At 49.7% G+C, this 21,870-nt stretch overlaps 1 protein-coding gene across 1 annotated transcript in view; it reads left to right on the forward strand.

Moving 5' to 3' along the window:
• The first annotated feature begins 291 nt into the window (after positions 1–291).
• The window catches only part of camk1da (calcium/calmodulin-dependent protein kinase 1Da), a 59,842-nt gene continuing 38,263 nt past the window's right edge, over positions 292–21,870 (forward strand). Inside the window, exons 1-2 of the mRNA XM_055653519.1 lie at positions 292–503; positions 6,604–6,678. Of these exons, the coding sequence (XP_055509494.1) occupies positions 292–503; positions 6,604–6,678 (287 nt within the window). The remainder of the gene's footprint in view (positions 504–6,603; positions 6,679–21,870) is intronic.

Genomic DNA, 21,870 nt, shown 5'->3' on the forward strand with positions numbered 1-21,870 from the left:
AGAGACTTAGATAGAGCTCTAGGGGCTAGTGGAATCAAGAGGTATGGGGAGAAGGCAGGCACGGGTTATTGATTGGGGACGATCAGCCATTATCACAATGAATGGCGGTGCTGGCTCGAAGGGCTGAATGGCCTCCTCCTGCACCTATTGTCTATTGTCTATTGGTAGACAAAAATGCTGGAGAAACTCAGCGGGTGCGGCAGCTTCTATGGAGTGAAGGAAATGGGCAACGTTTCGGGCCGAAACCCTTCTCCAGACTAGTCTATTATGTCTATTGTTAGGTTTTCATTGATGATAATCGGCAAGTTTGGGCTCCGTCCTGATCTCTCTCTCTCTCTCTCTCTCTCTCTCTCCCTCGTTACCTTTCTTAGCGGTGCTTTTTCCGAAGTGGTGATGGCCAAGGAGAAGACCAGCGGAAAAATGTTCGCCATCAAATGCATCCCGAAGAAGGCACTGAAGGGCAAGGAGAGCAGCATTGAGAATGAGATCGCCGTTCTCAGGAGGTGAGACCAGACCCCTCTCTCTGAGGAAGGACGTGCTGGCTCTGGAGATGGTCCCAGCAATCCCAGGACATTCTTGCTATTGAGGGAGTGCAGCGTAGGTTCACCAGGTTAATTCCCGGGATGGCGGGACTGTCATATGCTGTGAGAATGGAGCGGCTGGGCTTGTACACTCTGTGGAGTTTAGAAGGATGAGAGGATATCTTGTTGAAACATATATGATTATTAAGGGCTTGGACACGCTGGAGGCAGGAAACATGTTCCCGATGTTGGGGGAGTCCAGAACCAGGGGCCACACAGTTTAAGAATAAGGGGGAACGGAGATGAGGAAACACGGAGCTCTCGGGGCTAGTGGGATCAAGAGGTATGGGGAGAAGGCAGGCATGGGATATTGATTGGGGATGATCAGCCATGATCACAATGAATGGCGGTGCTGGCTCGAAGGGCTGAATGGCCTCCTCCTACACCTGTTTTCTATGTCTATGTATTAAAACACTTGGCAATGCTCCCACCTCGAGCCGTTATCAACCTTCTCCCTACACTTGCAAGAGGATTTACAGAGACTCATATTAAAGGAATTCAGTGATGGCACTGGAGTCGTGGAGATTAAAATAATGATGTGGGGACCTCACTGAAACCTACCTGATAGTGAAAGGCTCGGATAGAGTTGATGTGGAGAAGATGTTTCCTCTAGTGAGAGAGTCTAGGACTCAGAATTAAAAGGAGGCCGCTTTAGAAAAGAAGATGAGGAGGAATTTCTTTAGTCAGAGGGTGGTGAATCTGTGGAATTCATTGCTGTGAACAGCTGTGAAGATCATGACTAGGGGTTGGCAACTGCCCCGTATTAGCCGGGACGTCCCGTATATTGGTTTGTCCCGTACGGGACCGCCCTTGTCCCGTATTTGACCGTTACTACTCGGGTCGAGGGGACTGTCGGGTCGTCCGCCCCCGCCTCACCCGTCCCGACGTAGAGCAGCCCGTGGAGTGCAGCAGCAGCAGCAGCAGCAGCGCCTCGCCCGTGGCCCCGTCGGTCGGTCGGCAGCCCGGCCAGCTGTCCGACCTTCGGACCTTCGCTTGGACGGGGCGCTGGACTTTGCACGCGATGTCGCGCGGCTCGGGTCAAAACTCGGCTGGGCTTTGTGTGCAGTCCAGCACCCGGGGCCAACTCATCATTCACCCACCCAGACACGGCCCAGTCGGTCAACAAATTGCCGTGGGGAATTTGTCCCATATTTTGACCGTTTGTCCCTTATTTGGGAGTGAGAGAGTTGGCCACCTACTCACGACCCCCCCACCCTCCCCTCACTCATTCCGTCTATCCCTCTCTCCCCATCATCTCCACCCCTCCCACCCCTCACCCACTCCTTCACAGTTACCAGGGACCTGTGTCCAGAGCTGGAGTGGACCACCTGCGTTGACCAGTCAGTGTTGACCCTGCCCATTGTAGCAGCTCGGGCTGTGGGCGGCACGGTGGTGCAGCGGGTAGAGCCACTGCCTCACAGCGCCGGAAACCCAGGTTCGATCCTGACCTCAGGCGCTATGTCTGTCTGTGTGGAGTTTGCACGTTCTCCCCGTGACCTGCGTGGGTTTTCTCCGGGCGCTCCGGTTTCCTCCCACATCCCAAAGACGTGCGGGTTCATAGGTTAATCGGCCCCCCTGTAAATTGCCGCCTAGTGTGTGAACAGGTGATCGATGGTCGGGGCCTGTTTCCGTGCTGTGTATCGCTAAACCAAACAGTGTTCTTCATTAGACTCCAGGCTCTGGGCGGTGACCTGCTTACAAGGCAGCACAATGAGGAGCTGGAGATCTGTATCTCCCAGAGAGTAACGTGGATTCAATCAGACGTGAAATTAAGTAATTAATCAACGAGGACAGAACCGACATCCCTGGAATCTGTTTCCGTCGCTGTTCCCACCTCTGGATCCTGCTCCGAACTCACACTGTCAGTCACAGAGTGCTGGAGTAACTCAGCTGGTCAGGTCAGGCAGCATCTCTGGAGAACATTTGACCCGTAACGTCACCTATCCATGTTGTCCACAGATGCTGCCTGACCCACTGAGTTACTCCAGCACTCTGTGAAACGTCACCTATCCATGTTCTCCACAGATGCTGCCTGACCCGCTGAGTTATGGTGCAGCAGCATCTATGGAGCGAAGGAAATAGGCAACGTTTCGGGCCGAAACCCTTCTGGAAATAGGCAACGTTTCGGGTCGAAACCCAGAAGGGTTTCGACCCGAAACGTTGCCTATTTCCTTAGCTCCATAGATGCTGCTGCACCCGCTGAGTTACTCCAGGGGGGGTTGGTGATTGGCAGTCACCGAGGTACGTTGTTGAGTAGAGTGACAGCCGCCGGAAAGAAGCTGTTCCTCGACCTGCTGGTTCGGCAACGGAGAGACCTGTAGCACCTCCCGGATGGTAGGAGGGTAAACAGTCCATGGTTGGGGTGAGAGCAGTCCTTGGCGATGCTGAGCGCCCTCCGCAGACAGCGCTTGCGTTGGACAGACTCACTGGAGGGGAGCGTGGAACCGGTGATGCGTTGGGCAATTTTCACCACCCTCTCCAATGCCTTCCGGTCGGAGACAGAGCAGTTGCCATACCATACTGTGATGCAGTTGGTAAAGATGCTCTCGATGGTGCAGCGGTAGAAGCTATGGAGGAAGGAATAGGTGACGAGACCCTTCTTCAGACTTGAAACGTCACCTATTCCTTCGCTCCATAGATGCTGCCTCACCCGCGGAGTTTCTGCAGCGTTCTTGTCTACCAACAGCAGTCATTCTCTCTTTATGGGGAAATGGAGCATCTTTAGACGGAGATTATGATGAGCCGTGAAGTCAAGTTGCTGTGACGGGCTGGTTTAGTGTGAGTAAGTGTTATGTAACACTCTGCTTCAGTTAGCTACAGCCTGTAGCTAAGGTCGCTGCTACATTGCCATGTTCTGCATTAGACATCGCTCCATGAGGGGCAGTTCCCTTGGGAACAGTTTAGTTAAATTTAGTTTAGTTCAGAGATACAGCGAGGATTCAGGCCATCGAGTCCGTGCCGACCAGCGATGAAGGCTGCAGCAGAAAAGGCTCTCTGGTCTTCTTAGAAACAGAAACATAGACAATAGGTGCAGGAGTAGAGGCCATTCGGCCCTTCGAGCCTGCACCGCCATTCAATATGATCATGGCTGATCATCCAACTCAGTATCCTGTACCTGCCTTCTCTCCATACCCCCTGATCCCTTTAGCCACAAGGACCACATCTAACTCCCTCTTAAATATAGCCAATGAACTGGCCTCAACTACCTTCTGTGGCAGAGAGTTCCACAGATTCACCACTCTCTGGGTGAAAAATGTTTTTCTCATCTCGGTCCTAAAAGATTTCCTCCTTATCCTTAAACTGTGTGACCCCTTGTCCTGGACTTCCCCAACATCGGGAACAATCTTCCTGCATCTAGCCTGTCCAACCCTTTAAGTATCTTGTAAGTTTCTATAAGATCCTCCCTCAATCTTCTAAATTCTAGCGAGTACAAGCCGAGTCTATCCAGTCTTTCTTCATATGAAAGTCCTGACATCCCAGGAATCAGTCTGGTGAACCTTGTCTGTACTCCCTCTATGGCAAGAATGTCTTTCCTCAGATTAGGAGACTCCATGCTACTGGATCCTGACCCAGATCTGTCAAGGACCCCACGTGGGGTGTCTATCTGTGCACCAGTCTCCCCACGTTAAACAAAGTCACGCACAGGCTTCCTCCAACCCTGGAGACACCCATGGTCAGGTCAGCCGTGAGTGAGGGGGGACTAAGAGGCTTCTAGGAATGGAAGGGCAGTGAGGTAGAATGGCTGTATACAGGATACAGGCCTGTGGGTAGCACCCTGGCACATCAACACACTACATTAATAAAACATGCACGACCTGCTGTTCAAACGGCGGGTGTTAAACAGAGCACACACTGGGTTAAAAGATGCTACTCCATCTACCCAGCACCCGAGACAGAGACTTGTTGATGTGACTCATCGTTACTGAGCTAAACAGCACGGAAACAGGCCCTTCAGCCCGTCCAGCCAGGATGCTGCCAGTCCACCCAGCGGGTCAGGCAGCATCTGTGGAGAACATGGAATGGGTGATGTTTCGGGTTGAGACCCTTCTTCAGACTCTAAATTCACCCATTCCTTCTCTCCAGAGATGCTGCCCGTCCCACCGAGTTACTCCAGCATTTTGTGTTTATCTTCGGTGTAAACCAGCACCTGCAGTTCCTTCCGACACACATCTTCACTTTATGGTGGTCTTTTGTTGTCTGAATGAAGCAGAACAAACACAGGGTCTGAAGAAGGGTCCCGCCCCGAAACATGTTCTCCACAGATGCTGCCTGACCCACTGAGTTACTCCAGCACTCTGTGAAACGTCACCTTTCCATGTTCTCCACAGATGCTGCCTGACCCGCTGAGTTACTCCAGCACTCTGTGAAACGTCACCTATCCATGTTCTCCACAGATGCTGCCTGACCCACTGAGTTACTCCAGCACTCTGTGAAACGTCACCTTTCCATGTTCTCCACAGATGCTGCCTGACCCACTGAGTTATGATATGATATGATATGCCATTTATTGTCACTATACATGTACAGTGAAACTGAAAGCTGCTCGTACTCAGTGCATACATACAATTTAGCACAAAAAACAAGAAACAGAAAAACAAAAACAGAAGGGAGAAGGGGGGGGGGGGATAGGTGCACAATTCTGCGGCGCTATATACATATACACATACAGATGGAAGTCCGGGTGTTGGGCTGTGAAGTCAGTGCATGTGTGAATTTGAATTAAGAGTAGTTATGACTTTTGGAAAGTAACTATTCCTGAGTCTATTTGGCCTGGATTTGATGCACCTATAGCGCCTTCCAGAGGGCAGCAGGTCGAACAGTCCAAACGCAGGATGGGAGCTGTCTTTGATGATCTTCTTTGCCCTGCTAAGGCAGCGGGAGGTGTAGATATCCATCAGGGAGGGGAGAGGGCAACCAATGATCTTCTGCGCTGTCCTAGTTACCCTCTGAAGCCTCTCCCTGTCTGCCATGGTGCAGCTGCCATACCATGCTGTAATGCAGTATGTCAGCAGGCTCCTGCACTCTGTGAAACGTCACCTATCCATGTTCTCCACAGATGCTGCCTGACCCGCTGAGTTACTCCAGCACTCTGTGACTTTCTCTGTAAACTAGCATCTGCAGTTCCTTGTGTCTACAGCATGTGTCAGGACGTGGTGCTATCGGTAGCGGTGACCTTTGGGATTTCTCTGTGCAGGTGAAGATGAAAGTAACAGAAGGTGTTCATGGTATTATACAGTTTGTTGTATATTGTCTGTAGCAATAGTGCTTAGGGGCCAGTTAAGCTGCAGCAAGTAAGAATGTTGTGGTTTAGTTTAGTTTAAAATTGTCATGTGTACTTGATCAGTGCGGGTGTCAGAGGTTACGGGGAGAAGGCAGGAGAATGGGGTTAGGAGGGAGAGATAGATCAGCCATGATTGAATGGCGGAGTAGACTTGATGGGTCAAATGCTCTAATTGAACTTCTAGAACCTATGAACAGTGAAATTACTTTTGCTGCGAGCTGTCCAGTCAGCGGAAAGACTTTATGCGATTACAATCGAGCCGTCCACAATGTACAGATGCAGGATATAGTCGATAGAATTTAATGCAAGATACATTCCGATCAAAGATAGTCCGAGGGTCACCAATCAGATTCAGATTCAGATTCAGATTCAGATTCAATTTTAATTGTCATTGTCAGTGTACAGTACAGAGACAACAAAATGCATTTAGCAATGAGGTAGATAGTAGTTCAGGACCGCTCTCTGGTTGTGGTAGGATGGTTCAGTTGCCTGATAACAGCCAGGAAGAAACTGTCCCTGAATCTGGAGGTGTGTGTGCGTTGGTTTTCACACTTCTGTACCTCTTGCCCGACGGAAGAGGGAGTGACCGTGGGGTGAGACTGGTCCTTGATGATGCTGCTGGCCTTGCCGAGGCAGCATGAGGTGTAGATGGAGTCGGTGGAAGGGAGGTTGGTTTGTGGGATTTATACGAGGGAGGTTTATACAACTTGAGCGCTCAATCTGGTCCATTTTATCTTTCAGGATCAAGCATGAAAACATCGTGGCTCTGGAAGACATCTATGAAAGCCCAAACCACTTATATCTAGTGATGCAACTGTAAGTGAAAGACATTTGAGTCACAATGCCTCCTGGTGCTAAGGCTGTTTGCAATGAAGCGTGATCTTAAGAGAGGTGTACGATGATATTAAGGAGGTGTATAAAATCAAGAGCAGAAAAAAATGAGGGTGGTCTGGGAAAGATGTCATTAAGTTGGTAAAGGGGCCGAAATGATATTCGATGATGTTGCCAGGACTGGAGCGGTCAGGGTGGTGCAGCGGGTAGAGCTGCTGCCTCACAGTGCCGGAGACCCGGGTTCGATCCCGACTACGGGCGCTGTCTGTACGGAGTTTGCACGTTCTCCCCGTGACCTGCGTGGGTTTTCTCCGAGATCTTCAGCTTCCTCCCACACTCCAAAGACGTGCAGGTTTGTAGGTTAATTGGCTTGGTGTGAATGTAAGAATTGTCCCTAGTGTGTGTAGGATAGTGTTAGTGTGCGGGGGATCGCTGGTCGGCACGGACCCGGTGGGCGAAGGGCCTGTTTCGGAGCTGTATCTCTAAACTAAGTCACAAGGAGAGGTTGGGGCAGGCTGGGACTCTATTCCTTGGAGCGCAGGAGGATGAGGGGCAACCTTATAGAGGTGGATAAAATCATGAGAGGAATAGATCGGCTGAACGTCCAGCCCTTTACTCAAGTAATGCCCCCGTCCCACTTAGGAAACCTGGTGACTTTGCGCCCCACCCAAGGTTTCCGATTCAGATTCAGATTCAGATTCAGATTCAGATTCAACTTTAATTGTCATTGCCAGTGTACAGTACAGAGACAACAAAATTCCGTGCGGTTCCCGGAGGTTGCAGGTGGTTGCCGGAGGTTGCAGGTAGTGGAAGCAGGTAGGGAGACTGACAAAAACCTCCGGGAACCGCACGGAAACCTTGGGTGGGGCACAAAGTCTCCAGAGGTTTCCGTCCAAGTTTCCTAAGTGGGACAGGGGCATTAGGGAATCAAGAACCAGGGGGGCTAGGTTTAAGGTGCAAGGGGGAAAGATATAAAAGGAACCTGCGGGGTAACTTTTCCCACTCAGAGACTGGTGGGTATCTGGAATAAACTGCTAGAGGACGTAGTTGAGGCCGATACAATATCATTTGTAAGATATTTGGGCAAGTGCATCGATAGGAACGGGTTATACGCATGTGGGCCAAATGCAGGCAGGTGTGACTGGTGTAGATGGGGCAGGGTGGATGAGTTGGGCTGAAGGGCCTGTTTCCACGCTGGTTACTCCATGACTCTATATTCGCCTTGATATTCGAATAATGAAAGGCCTGGAAGGTTAAGGGGGGACTTTGAAAATGATGAGAGGGATAGACAGAGTTGACGTGGACAAGCTTTTCCCACTGAGAGTTGGGAAGATTCAAACAAGAGGACATGATTTCAGAATTAAGGGGCAGAAGTTTAGGGGTAACATAAGGGGGAACTTCTTTACTCAGAGAGTGGTAGCGGTGTGGAATGAGCTTCCAGTGGAAGTGGTGGAGGCAGGTTCGTTGGTATCATTTAAAAATAAATTGGATAGGCATATGGATGAGAAGGGAATGGAGGGTTATGGTATGAGTGCAGGCAGGTGGGACTAAGGGAAAAAAAGGGTGTTCAGCACGGACTTGTAGGGCCGAGATGGCCTGTTTCCGTGCTGTAATTGTTATATGGTTATATGGATATGGTGGATGTGGAGAGGATATTTCCACTAGTGGGAGAGTCTAGGACCAAAGGGCACAGCCTCAGATTAAAGGACGTACCTTTGGGAAGATGAGGAGGAATTTCTTTAGCCAGAGGGTGGTGAATCTGTGGGATTCATTGCCACAGACGGCTGTGGAGGCCACAAGTCAGTGGATATTTTTAAGGCAGAGATAGACAGATTCTTGATTAGTGCGGGTGTCAGGGGTTATGGGGAGAAGGCAGGGGAATGGGGTTGGGAGGGAGAGATAGATCAGCCACGATTGAATGGCGGAGCAGACTGGATGGGCCGAATGGCCTGATTCTGCTCCTATCACTTAAGAATATATGAACTATCCAATTCTAACACATTCACACTGTGGCCTTTTTAAAATGCAATGTCAGGTGTCAGGCTAAAATTAGCGTTTGTGAGAAAATGAACAAAACTCAAGGCAGGCAAAGCCATCTGGTTCTCACAGGGAGGTCTCCCACCTTCCTCATATCTTTAGTTTAGTTTAGAGATACAGCGCGGAATCTGTCCCGTCGGCCCACCGAGTCTGCACTGCCCAGCGATCACCTGTTCACGACCCTCGTAGAACCAACCAATCCCCGTCTACAGACACTCTCCTCCGCCTAGCGGAGCTGGTCCTCACCCTCACTAACTTCTCGTTTGACTCCTCCCATGTCCTCCAAATACAAGGCGTAGCTATGGGCACACGCATGGGCTCCAGCTGTGCCTGCTGCCTCTTTGTAGGGTACGTCGAGCAATCCTTGTTCGAGGCGTACCAGGGCCCCATCCCCGACCTCTACCTCCGCTACATCGACGACTGCTTTGGTGCCACCTCCTGCACCCGCACACAACTGACTGACTTCATCCACTTCACCACTAACTTCCATCCAGCACTCAAATACACCTGGACCATTTCCGACACTTCCCTACCACTTCTAGACCTCACTATCTCCATCGCAGGTGTTAGACTTCTGACCGACATCCACTATAAACCTACTGACTCCCACGGCTATCTGGACTACACTTCTTCCCACCCTATAACCATATAACCATATAAGAATTACAGCACGGACACAGGCCATCTCGGCCCTTCTAGTCCGTGCCGAACACGTATTCTCCTCTAGTCCCATCGACCTGCACTCAGACCATAACCCTCCATTCCTTTCCCGTCCATATAACTATCCAATTTATTTTTAAATGATAAAATCGAACCTGCCTCCACCACTTCCACTGGAAGCTCATTCCACACCGCTACCTCTCTCTGAGTAAAGACGTTCCCCCTCATGTTACCCCTAAACTTTTGTCCCTTAATTCTCAAGTCATGTCCCCTTGTTTGACTCTTCCCTACTCTCAGGGGGAAAAGCTTATCCACGCCAACTCTTTCTATCCCTCTCATCATTTTAAAGACCTCTATCAAGTCCCCCCTTAACCTTCTGCGCTCCAAAGAATAAAACCCTAACTTGTTCAACCTTCTCTGTAACTTAGTTTCTGAAACCCAGGCAACATTCTAGTAAATCTCCTCTGTACTCTCTCTATTTTGTTGACATCCTTCCTATAATTAGGCGACCAAAATTGTACACCATACTCCAGAATTGGCCTCACCAATGCCTTGTACAATTTTAACATTACATCCCAACTTCTATACTCAATGCTCTGATTTATAAAGGCCCGCATACCAAAAGCTTTCTTTACCACCCTATCTACATGATATTCCACTTTCAGGGAACTGTGCACAGTTATTCCCAGATCCCTCTGTTCACCTGCATTCTTCAATTCCCTACCATTTATCATGTACGTCCTATTTTGATTTGTCCTGCCAAGATGTAGCACCTCACACTTATCAGCATTAAACTCCATCTGCCATCTTTCAGCCCACTCTTCCAACTGGCATAAATCACTCTCTGAGTAAAGAAGTTCCCCCTCATGTTACCCCTAAACTTCTGTCCCTTAATTCTCAAGTCATGTCCCCTTGTTTGAATCTTCCCTACTCTCAGTGGGAAAAGCTTATCCCTGTAAGGACTCCATCCACTACTCCCAATTCCTCCGTCTACGCCGCATCTGCTCCCAGGATGAGGCGTTCCACACCAGGGCATCGGAGATGCCCTCATTCATCAGGGAACGGGGGTTCCCCTCTTCTACTATAGACCCTTCTCACCAGGGTCTCGTCTGTACCCCGTAGCTCTGTCCTCACCTTCCACCCTACCAGGTGTTACATACAACAAATAGTCCTCCAACACTGGCCACATCTTCCCATCTCCTCCCCTGTCTGCTTTCCGCAAAGACCGCTCCCTCCGTAACTCTCTGGTCAATTCGTCCCTTCCAATCCAAACTTCCTGGCATATTCCCCGTCTATTGGCTTCAGCAGAACAGCAGTCGATGCCTCTCTCATTCTCCGGCACCCTTGCTATGCCTATGTGTCACCCACACACACACCACACACACACACACACACACACACACACACACACACACACACACACACACACACACACACACACACACACACACACACACACACACACACACACACACACACACACACACACACACACACACACCACACACCACACACACCCACACACACCACACACACACACACACACACACACACACACACACACACACACACACACACACACACACACACACACACACACACACACACACACACACACACACACACACACACACACCACACACACACACACACACACACACACACACACACACACACACACACACACACACACACACACACACACACACACACACACACACACACACACACACACACACACACACACACACACACACACACACACACACACACACACACACACACACACACACACACACACACACACACACACACACACACACACACACACACACACACACACACACACACACACACCACACACACACACACACACACACACACACCACACACACACACACACACACACACACACACACACACACACACACACACACACACACACACCTCTCAGCCCCTGTAGCAGCTTTGAAGGTCATGGCTAAATCATTGAGTTGTAGAATCACGCAGCTCGGCAACGGGACCCTCATCCCACGCCGCCCAAGTTGGCATTCTGCATCAGTCCCTTTTGACGTCTGAAGAAGGGTCTCCACCCGAAACGTCACCTATCCATGTTCTCCAGAGGTGCTGTTTGACCCAAAGGACCTGTTTCCATGCTGAATCTCTAAATGAAATGAAACCAAATGGGACTAATGTGGAAGGGAACTGCAGATGCTGGTGGAAACCGTAGTTAGACACAAGGTAATGTTTTGTGTCGGGACCTTTCTTCAGGCTGATTGTATGGGTGAGGGGGGGGTGGGGGGGGTTGAAATCTGGAAGAGAGGAGAAGCAAGACAAAGCCAGCCAGGTGCAGGTTGATGCAGGTGAGGGTGGTTTCAGATAGGCAGATGTTTGGACAAAGTGAAAAGATGTAAGGTGTGAGAAAAACAAATTGAGGACTTGCGTACCAAAGCTGCTACAGCGAGCAAGATAGTCCACTCGACCAAACAGACGCAGTACGGTCATGGGCAGATTCACGGGTCATTTTCGGCCCCATTTCCGTAACCAGATCCCGTCTCCGCTCCAAAGATCCCGTAGCGGAGCAAAGATACTAGCGCGGAGACGGAAGCCGGTTACGGAAACATCCTCGTAAAAATAAAAGTTATTCGGGAAAAATCTTCTCCTCATTTTCAGAATTTTAATTTATTAACACAAACTGTTCCCCCGCAACGTTGATTACACTGCGGGTCGGGTCGGGTCGGGTCGGGTTACTGAAATGGATGAAAAAAAAGGCCCATGTTCCGCTCCGTTGCATACTACACGTCAGCCCGTTGCGTTGAGCAGGAGTGGTCTATCTTGCTCCACTATAGGATCTTTGTTGCAGCTGTGAAGCTGGAGGAAGGAATGCAGGTGCCTTGATCAGTCCCATCCCCCCCCCCCTCTCTTTTCCAGCTTTCCAACCCCCCCCTAACCCAATCACTGTCTAATCCCTCCACAGATGCTGCCTGACCCGCTGAGTTCCTCCAGCACTTTGTGTTTTGCTCAAGATTCCAGCAGCATCTGCAGTTCCTTGTGTCTCAGTATGTTCTAGAGCAGCTGAACTAATGGTGTATACAGTGGTGCAATGTTTCTGTCTGTTTTCTGCTGACGTGGCAATTGGCTGGCAATTTACAAGTGTGTTGTAGGATCCAAAATAAGACCACTTTGCTAATTGCAATCAGCATTAAATGTTAAAATAATATCATTAAATATAGCTTTCCACATTAAGGAATTGGCAATATTTGGTGTAAGAATTGATTGGTTCATCAAAAGATACGGCACGGAAACAGGCCATTCGGCCCACAAGTCCATGCTAACCATCGATCGATCATCTGTTCACACCAGTTCTATGCTATCCCACTTTCCCATCCACTACCTGCACAATTTACAAAGGGCCGATTAACCTACATTGGAGAGAGTGTTAGATTTAGCTCTGAGGCCTAAGGGAATCAAGGGATATGGGGAAAAAAGCAGGAACGGGGTACTGATTATGTATGATCAGCCATGAATGGCGGCTGGCTCGAAGGGCCGAATGGCCTACTCCTGCTCCTATTTTCTTTTCCGCCAACCCGCACGTCTTTGGGATGTGGGAGGAAACCGGAGCACCCGGAGGAAACCCACGCAGTCCCAGGGAGAACGTACAAATTCCACACACACACACACAGGAACAGCACCCGAGGTCAGGATCGAACCTGTGTCTCTGGTGTTACGAGGCAGTGGCACTACCCTCTGCGCCACCGTGCCGCACCGCAAAGTATCACTGCACCTCCTCGCAGAGCCCACCGTTCTTTATTTTTCAATTTCAAAAATAAACATCATTCCAAATGAAGCAAATATTATTCCAGCGTTGACCAACTAAATGCAAAATGTCAAGTGGTTCAGTTGAGAAGCAGATAAAAGCAACACAATTACACCCAGTGCGACCTCCTCATCTATACGATGGGAATTTATAGCCATTACAAAAGCCCTTGTTAATATTCTTTGATAATAAGCCAATCCCACTTGTGGAGTTCAACATAATTGAAAGAGATACAGTTTTGGATAATTGCAGATATTGTCTGGTCCATTTTGCATTGCCGTTCGGGATAAATATGGAAAGGCATTGAATAGTGGTCGGCACGGTGGTGCAGCAGGTAGAAGTTGCTGCCTCACGGCGCCGGAGACCCGGGTTCGATCCCGACTACGGGCGCTGTCTGTACGGAGTTTGCACGTTCTCCCCGTGACCTGCGTGGGGTTTTCTCCGAGCTCTTCGGTTTCCTCCCGCACTCCAAAGACGTGCAGGTTGGCTTGGTATAATTGTGAACATTTCTAGTTGTGTTAGTGTGCGGAGAATGGCTGGTCAGTGCAGACTCGGTGGGCCGAAGGGCCTGTTTCCGCGGTGTACAGGTACCTCCAAACGGAAAAATACGAAACTAAATGTTGCTGATATTTTTGTTCCCAATTCACGGGCCGTGCTCGATGATTAAGGAGAGGCGAGCTTCTGTAAAACTGAAAACTCATCTCACAGTTACATCCTCCAGTATTAGATATTTTCACCCTGAAAACTGTCATCACCGCTTCCTGGATTAGACGGTGTTTGCCACAAGGAGAGGCTGGACAAGACCCAAGGAGTCAAGAAGTTCTGTTGCAGTTTTATGAAACTCTGACGCAGCCCAGACCATCGCACAAACCAACCTCCCTTCCATCGCCTCCATCTACACCTCACGCTGCCTCGGCAAGGCCAGCAGCATCATCAAGGACCAGTCTCACCCCCGGCCACTCCCTCTTCTCCCCTCTCCCGTCGGGCAAGAGGTACAGAAGTGTGAAAACGAACGCACACACACCTCCAGATTCAGGGACAGTTTCTTCCCGGCTGTTATCAGGCAACTGAACCATCCTACCACAACCAGAGAGCGGTCCTGAACTACTATCTACCTCATTGGTGACCCTCGGACTATCCTTGGTCGGATTCTATATACAATAGACAACAGGTACAGGAGTAGGCCATTCGGCCCTTCGAGCCAGCACTGCCATTCAATGTGATCGTGGCTGATCATCCCCAATCAGTACCCCATTCCTGCCTTCTCCCCCTATCCCCTGACTCCGCTATCTTTAAGAGCCCTATCTAGCTTTACAGGACTTTATATTGCACTAAACCTGATACCCTTTATCATCAGAATCAGAATCATATTTTATTAGCCAAGTATGTTTTGCAACATACGAGGAGTTTCATTTCCCGTACAGTAAAAAGCAACACAACACACAAGATACATTTTAACATGAGCATCCACCACAGTGACTCCTCCACATTCCTCACTGTGATTACCTTGTGTGTGTACACTGTATATGGTAGACAAAAATGCTGGAGAAACTCAGCAGGTGAAGGAAGACCCGGAAAGCATCTATGGAGCGAAGGAATAGGTGACGTTTCGGGTCGAGACCCTTCCGGGTCTCGACCCGAAACGTCGCCTATTCCTTCGCTCCATAGATGCTGCCTCACCCGCTGAGTTACACCAGTATTTTTGGCTGCCTTTGATTTTTCCAGCATCTGCAGTTCTTTCTTAACCATCTATACTCCAAATCTGAGGAAGGACATTATTGCCATAGAGGGAGTGCAGAGAAGGTTCACCAGACTGATTCCTGGGATGTCAGGACTGTCTTATGAAGAAAGACTGGATAGACTTGGTTTATACTCTATAGAATTTAGGAGATTGAGAGGGGATCTTATAGAAACTTACAAAATTCTTAAGGGGTTGGACAGGCTAGATGCAGGAAGAGAGGAGTCTGAAGAAGGGTTTCGGCCCGAAACGTTGCCTATTTCCTTCGCTCCATAGATGCTGCTGCACCCGCTGAGTTTCTCCAGCTTTTCTGTGTAACCCTAGATGCAGGAAGATTGTTCCCGATGTTGGGGAAGTCCAGGACAAGGGGTCACAGCTTAAGGATAAGGAGGAAATCCTTTAAAACCGAGATGAGGAGAACTTTTTTCACACAGAGAGTGGTGAATCTCTGGAACTCTCTGCCACAGAGGGTAGTTGAGGCCACAGTTCATTGGCTATATTTAAGAGGGAGTTAGATGTGGCCCTTGTGGCTAAAGGGATCAGGGGGTATGGAGAGAAGGCAGGTACGGGATACTGAGTTGGATGATCAGCCATGATCATATTGAATGGCGGTGCAGGCTCGAAGGGCCGAATGGCCTACTCCTGCACCTAATTTCTATGTTTATACACTGTGGACGGCTCGATTGTAATTGTGTATTGTCTTTCCGCTGACTGGTTAGCACGCAACAAAAGCTTTTCACTGTACCTCGGTACACGTGACTCAAACTCCAAACTTTGGTTGGACTACACAGGAGGTCCTTCTGCAGTTGTACAGAGCCCTAGTGAGTCCACACCTGGAGTATTATGTGCAGTTCTGGTCCCCACCATTACAGGATGGGTGCGAAGGGGTTTGGAGAGGGTGCAGAGGAGCTTTACCAGAATGCTGCCTGGATTCGAGACGGGAAGGCAGATTACTATCTAAGTGGCGTCAAGTTGGGAAAAGGGGAAGTACAACGGGATCTGGGGGGTCCTTGTACATCAGTCTATGATAGTAAGCATGCAGGTACAGCAGGCAGTGAAGAAAGCGAATGGCATGTTGGCCTTTATAACAAGAGGAGTCGAGTATAGGAGCAAAGAGGTCCTTCTGCAGTTGTACAGGGCCCTAGTGAGACCACACCTGGAGTATTGTGTGCAGTAATTAGAGGAAGGACATTCTTGCTATTGAGGGAGCCCAGCGTAGGTTTACAAGGTTAATCCCCGGGATGGCGGGACTGTCATATGCTGAGAGAATGGATCAGCTGGGCTTGTATACTCTGGAGTTTAGAAGGATGAGAGGGCATCTTATTGAAACATATAAGATTATTAAGGGTTTGGACACGCTAGAGGCAGGAAACATGTTCCCGATGTTGGGGGAGTCCAGAACCAGGGGCCACACAGTTTAAGAATCAGGGGTAAGCCATTTAGAACGGAGACGAATTGCCGTTGGGAATTTGTCCCGTATTTTAATCTGTTGTCCCTTATTTGGGAGTGGGGAAAGTTGGCCACCCGAGGGCTGAGGTTCCATGTTCTATGTTGTAATGTTTAGTGACAGGGGCACTGCCTTGCTGGTCCCCAGGCCTCGTCTCCATGGCAACGGTGCTGGGGGATTCATGAATGAAAAGATAAATCTACCCGGGTCAGAGGATTTAGGATCAATGTAAAGGCCCCAACTCTGGGAGGGAGAGAGAGGAGGAGAGAGGGAAAGTGAGGGAGAGAAGGGGATGGGGATAGGGGGGAGGGAAGAGGGAGAGAGAGAGAAAATATTTTTATACTCCACATTGGAAAACATGTCTTTACTTTCCCACCGTTGAGCCGTATAGATGGTAAATAGAGTGATGAACAGGGATGTTCCTGGCTCATTATTATTCACCGTTTAAGGCTGTTACATTATTTAGCAAGCGACTATGCCCATATTTTATTCATACCGAGCTTTTATCTTCATGAAGTAGACGTCCATTATGAAATGAATAACGTTTCTTGAACCGTCCTGAACAGCCCTGACCCCACCTTGACAACGCAACGCCACAGACCTTTTGTTTAAGAAGGAACTGCAGATGATGGAAAATGGAAGGTAGACAAAAGTGCTGGAGGAACTCAGCGGGTGCAGCAGCATCTATGGAGCAAAGGAAATAGGCAATGTTTCGGGCCGAAACCCTTCCGGGTTTCGGCCCGAAACGTTGCCTATTTCCAGAAGGATTTCAGCCAAAAAAGTTGCCTATTTCCAGAAGGATTTCGGCCTATTTTCTCCAGCTTCCTTCCGCCCCATGGCCCCGTGGGTTTCCTCCGGGTGCTCCGGTTTCCTCCCACATCGTGCAGGTTGGTAGAAAAGAAAATAGGAGCAGGAGTAGGCCATTCGGCCCTTCGAGCCAGCACCGCCATACAAAATCAGTATCCCGTTCCTGCTTTTTTCCCCCATATCCCTTGATTTCGGCCTATTCCTCCAGCATTTGTGTCTACCACAGACCATTTCTTGCACTCTACACTTATTTTTAAAAAGGCACAGCATAGAAACAGGCCCTTCGGCCCGCCGAGTCCGTGCCGTCCATCGATCACCCGTTCACACACCAGTTCTATGCTATCCCACTTTCTCATCCACTCCCTGCACACTAGGGGGCAATTTACAGAGGGGCCGAATAACCTACAAACCCGCACGTCTTTGGGATGTGGGAGGCAACCTCTAAACTAAACTAATCACGAGGAAACACTTTTTCTCACAGAGAGTTGTGAGTCTGTGGAATTCTCTGCCTCAAAGGGCGGTGGAGGCAGGTTCTCTGGATACTTTCAAGAGAGAGCTGGATAGGGCCCTTAAAGATAGTGCAGTCTGGGGATATGGGGAGAAGGCAGGAACGGGGTACTGACTGGGGATGATCACATTGAATGGCAGTGCTGGCTCGAAGGGCCGAATGGCCTACTCCAGAGAACCGGCCTCCACCGCCCTCTGAGGCAGAGAATTCCACAGACTCACAACTCTCTGGGTGAAAAAGTGTTTCCTCATCTCCTTTCTAAATGACTGACCCCTTATTCTTAAACTGTGTGTGTGTGTGGCCCCTGGTTCTGGACCCCCCCCCAACATCGGGAACATGTTTCCTGCCTCTAGCGTGTCTAAACTATCTATCTCATTGGCGACCCTCGGACTATCCTTGATCGGACTAGCACGGGGCCTGTGTTATCCCATTTTCTCATCCACCCCCTGCACTGTGTTTTTGGCAATTTACAGAGGGCCAATAAATCTACAAGCCCACCCTGTTAGTCTACAAGTCCACCCTGTTAGTCTACAAGCCCACCCTGTTAGTCTACAAGCCCACCCTACAAGCCCACCCTGTTAGTCTACAAGCCCACCCTACAAGCCCACCCTGTTAGTCTACAAGCCCACCCTGTTAGTCTACAAGCCCACCCTGTTAGTCTACATGCCCACCCTGTTAGTCTACAAGCCCACCCTGTTAGTCTACAAGCCCACCCTGTTAGTCTACAAGCCCAGATGTGTGGAGTAGGTGTCAAAGTGTGGAGTAGGTGTCATGGAGACACCACCCCCTTAAGTGGAAACATGTTCCCCTCTCGTGGGCTCCGTGACCAGCGTGCGTGGGTTTTCTCCGAGTATGAAACCTTCCCCCTCTCACCATGTATCTACGTCCTCTAGTTTTGATTCCCCTAACCTGGTGCGTGTCCCTCCCGCGTCCCAAACGCGTGCGTGTTTGTAGGCCAAGGGCCTGTCCCACTTGGTGATGTTTTTTCGGAGACTGCCGGCATCACATCAGCGTCGCCAAAAGATTTTAAACGTTTCGTAAAGTCCCGCGCCGACAAAAAAAAATACCGGGACACTGGGATAAAACACCGCGGGTCCACACGTCAACATGCCGCGTATTTTTCGGTGACCTGAGACGTCAGTCGATGATGCTGGCACTCGCCGAAAAAAATTGCCAAGTGGGACAGGCCCTTTAGAGATTGAGAGGGGATCTTATAGAAACCTACAAAATTCTTAAGGGGTTGGACAGGCTAGATGCAGGAAGATTGTTCCCGATGTTAGGGAAGTCCAGGACAAGGGGTCACAGCTTAAGGATAAGGGGGAAATCCTTTAAAACCGAGATGAGGAGAACTTTTTTCACACAGAGAGTGGTGAATCTCTGGAACTCTCTGCCACAGAGGGTAGTCGAGGCCAGTTCATTGGCTATATTTAAGAGGGAGTTAGATATGGCCCTTGTGGCTAAGGGGATCAGGGGGTATGGAGAGAAGGCAGGTACGGGATACTGAGTTGGATGATCAGCCATGATCATATTGAATGGTGGTGCAGGCTCGAAGGGCCGAATGGCCTACTCCTGCACCTAATTTCTATGTTTCTATGTTTCTATGTTTACATGATTACAATCGAGCCGTCCACAGTGTACAGATACAGGATAAAGGGAATAACGTTTAGTGCAAGGTAAAGCCAGCAAAGTCCGATCTAGGATAGTCCGAGGGTCTCCAATGAGGTGGATGGGAGGTCAGGACCGCTCTCTGGTTGTGGTAGGATGGTTCAGTTGCCTGATAACAGCCGGGAAGAAACTGTCACTGAATCTGGAGGTGTGTGTGCGTTGGTTTTCACACTTCTGTACCTCTTGCCCGATGGGAGAGGGGAGAAGAGGGAGGGAGCTGGCCTTGGCATCGTGTACAGCATTGGACATTGTGGGCCGAAGGGCCAGTCCTGGTGCTGGACTGTTCCATGATCCAGGTTAGCAGGTGATTGACAGTCAGCGTGGACTGAAGGGCCGAAGGGCCTGTTGCGAATGCTGTATCTTTCAGCCATGTATCTCTCGCTGCCTGCTCACTGCCGTGTTGGCAGATGGGTGTGATGTGAGGGGGTGCATTGGTGGGCAGCATGTGAAACTTAAACCCACACTCTACATTAATCATCAGGTAGAATTAATGACTGTAATCACACCTTCCTCACAGATCCTGGCAACAGCTCGTTAGATTTGTCTGCGATACATCATACCCAGGGCTAGACATCCCCCGATGGCATTTTGCTCTCTGCTTAGAAAAACATTCTTAGAGTTGCTGCCTCACCTGACTATGGGTGCTGTCTGTACGGAGTTTGCACGTTCTCCCCGTGATCTGCGTGGGTTTCCTCCGAGATCTTCGATTTCTTCCCACACTCCAAAGATGTGCAGGTTTGCAGGTTAATTGGCTTTGATGTAAATGTAAATTGGCCCCAGTGTGTGTAGGATAGTGTTAGTGTGCGGGGATCGCTGGTGTGGCCTAAATTGTATTGAGATACGGCATGGTAACAGGCCCTTCGGCCCTTCGAGTCTCCACAGATGCTGCCTGACCCGCTGAGTTATGGTGCAGCAGCATCTATGGAGCGAAGGAAATAGGCAACGTTTTGGGCCGAAACCCGGAAGGGTTTCGACCCGAAACGTTGCCTATTTCCTTAGCTCCACAGATGCTGCCTGACCCGCTGAGTTACGCCAGCACTCTGTGAAACGTCACCTATCCATGTTCTCCACAGATGCTGCCTGACCCGCTGAGTTACTCCAGCACTCTGTGAAACGTCACCTATCCACGTTCTCCACAGATGCTGCCTGACCCGCTGAGTTACTCCAGCGCTTTTGTGTCTATCTTCGGTTTAAATCTGCTGTTCCTTCTTTTACAGTAACAGGCCCTTCGGCCCATCGAGCCCATACTGGCCATCGATCACCCGTTCACACACCAGTTCTATGCTATCCCACTTTCTCATCCACTCCCTACACACTAGGGGGGCAATTTACAGAGCGCCTCCTGTAGATACCTTCGATGGTGGGGAGGTCAGTACTAGGCTTGTATTCACACAGAGAGTGGTGAATCTCTAGAACTATATGCCACAGAGGGTAGTTGAGGCCAGTTCATTGGCTATATTTAAGAGGGAGTTAGATGTGGTCCTTGTGGCTAAGTGGATCAGAGGGTATGGAGAGAAGGCAGGTACGGGATACTGAGTTGGATGATCAGCCATGATCATATTGAATGGCGGTGCAGGCTCGAAGGGCCGAATGACCTACTCCTGCACCTAATTTCTATGTTTCTATTCACTGGAGTTTAGAAGGATGAGAGGAGAATCTTATAGAAGCATATACAATTATAAAAGGACTGGACAAGCTAGATGCAGGAAAAATGTTCCCAATGTTGGGCGAGTCCAGAACCAGGGGCCACACAGTCTTAGAATAAAGGGGAGGTCATTTAAGACTGAGGTGAGAAAAAACTTTTTCACCCAGAGAGTTGTGAATTTGTGGAATTCCCTGCCACAGAGGGCAGTGGAGGCCAAGTCACTGGATGGATTTAAGAGAGAGTTAGATAGAGCTCTAGGGGCTAGTGGAGACAAGGGATATGGGGAGAAGGCAGGCACGGGTTATTGATTGGGGACGATCAGCCATGATCACAATGAATGGCGGTGCTGGCTCGAAGGGCCGAATGGCCTCCTCCTGCACCTATTTTCTATGTTTCTGTGTTAGTACTGTGATGGACCGGGCAGTGTCCACCACTCTCTGTAGTCTCCTCTGCGTTTGAATTGCTGAACCAGGCTGTGATACAACTGGTCAGTCTGCTCTCCACCGTACACCTGTCGAGGCTCAAGCTAGTATTGCCCTGAATAAACTCCCTAGAGCAGTCCCTACAATTCTGACCAGTGGATGTTGGGACCCCGTTTGGAGCGCGCTGTCTAAAGACATCGTGCGGCACGGTGGCGCAGTGGTAGAGTCGCTGAGACCCGGGTTCGATCCCGACTACGGGTGCTGCCTGTACGGAGTTTGCACGTTCTCCCCGTGACCTGCGTGGGTTTTCTCCGGGCGCTCCAGTTTCCTCCCACACTCCAAAGAGACGTGCGGGTTTGTCAGCTAATTGGCTTCGGTAAAAAAACTTACAAAATTCTTAAGGGGTTGGACAGGCTAGATGCAGGAAGATT

The sequence above is a fragment of the Leucoraja erinacea genome, chromosome 22, assembly GCF_028641065.1.
Source record: "Leucoraja erinacea ecotype New England chromosome 22, Leri_hhj_1, whole genome shotgun sequence".
In the NCBI taxonomy this organism is placed as follows: domain Eukaryota; kingdom Metazoa; phylum Chordata; class Chondrichthyes; order Rajiformes; family Rajidae; genus Leucoraja; species Leucoraja erinaceus.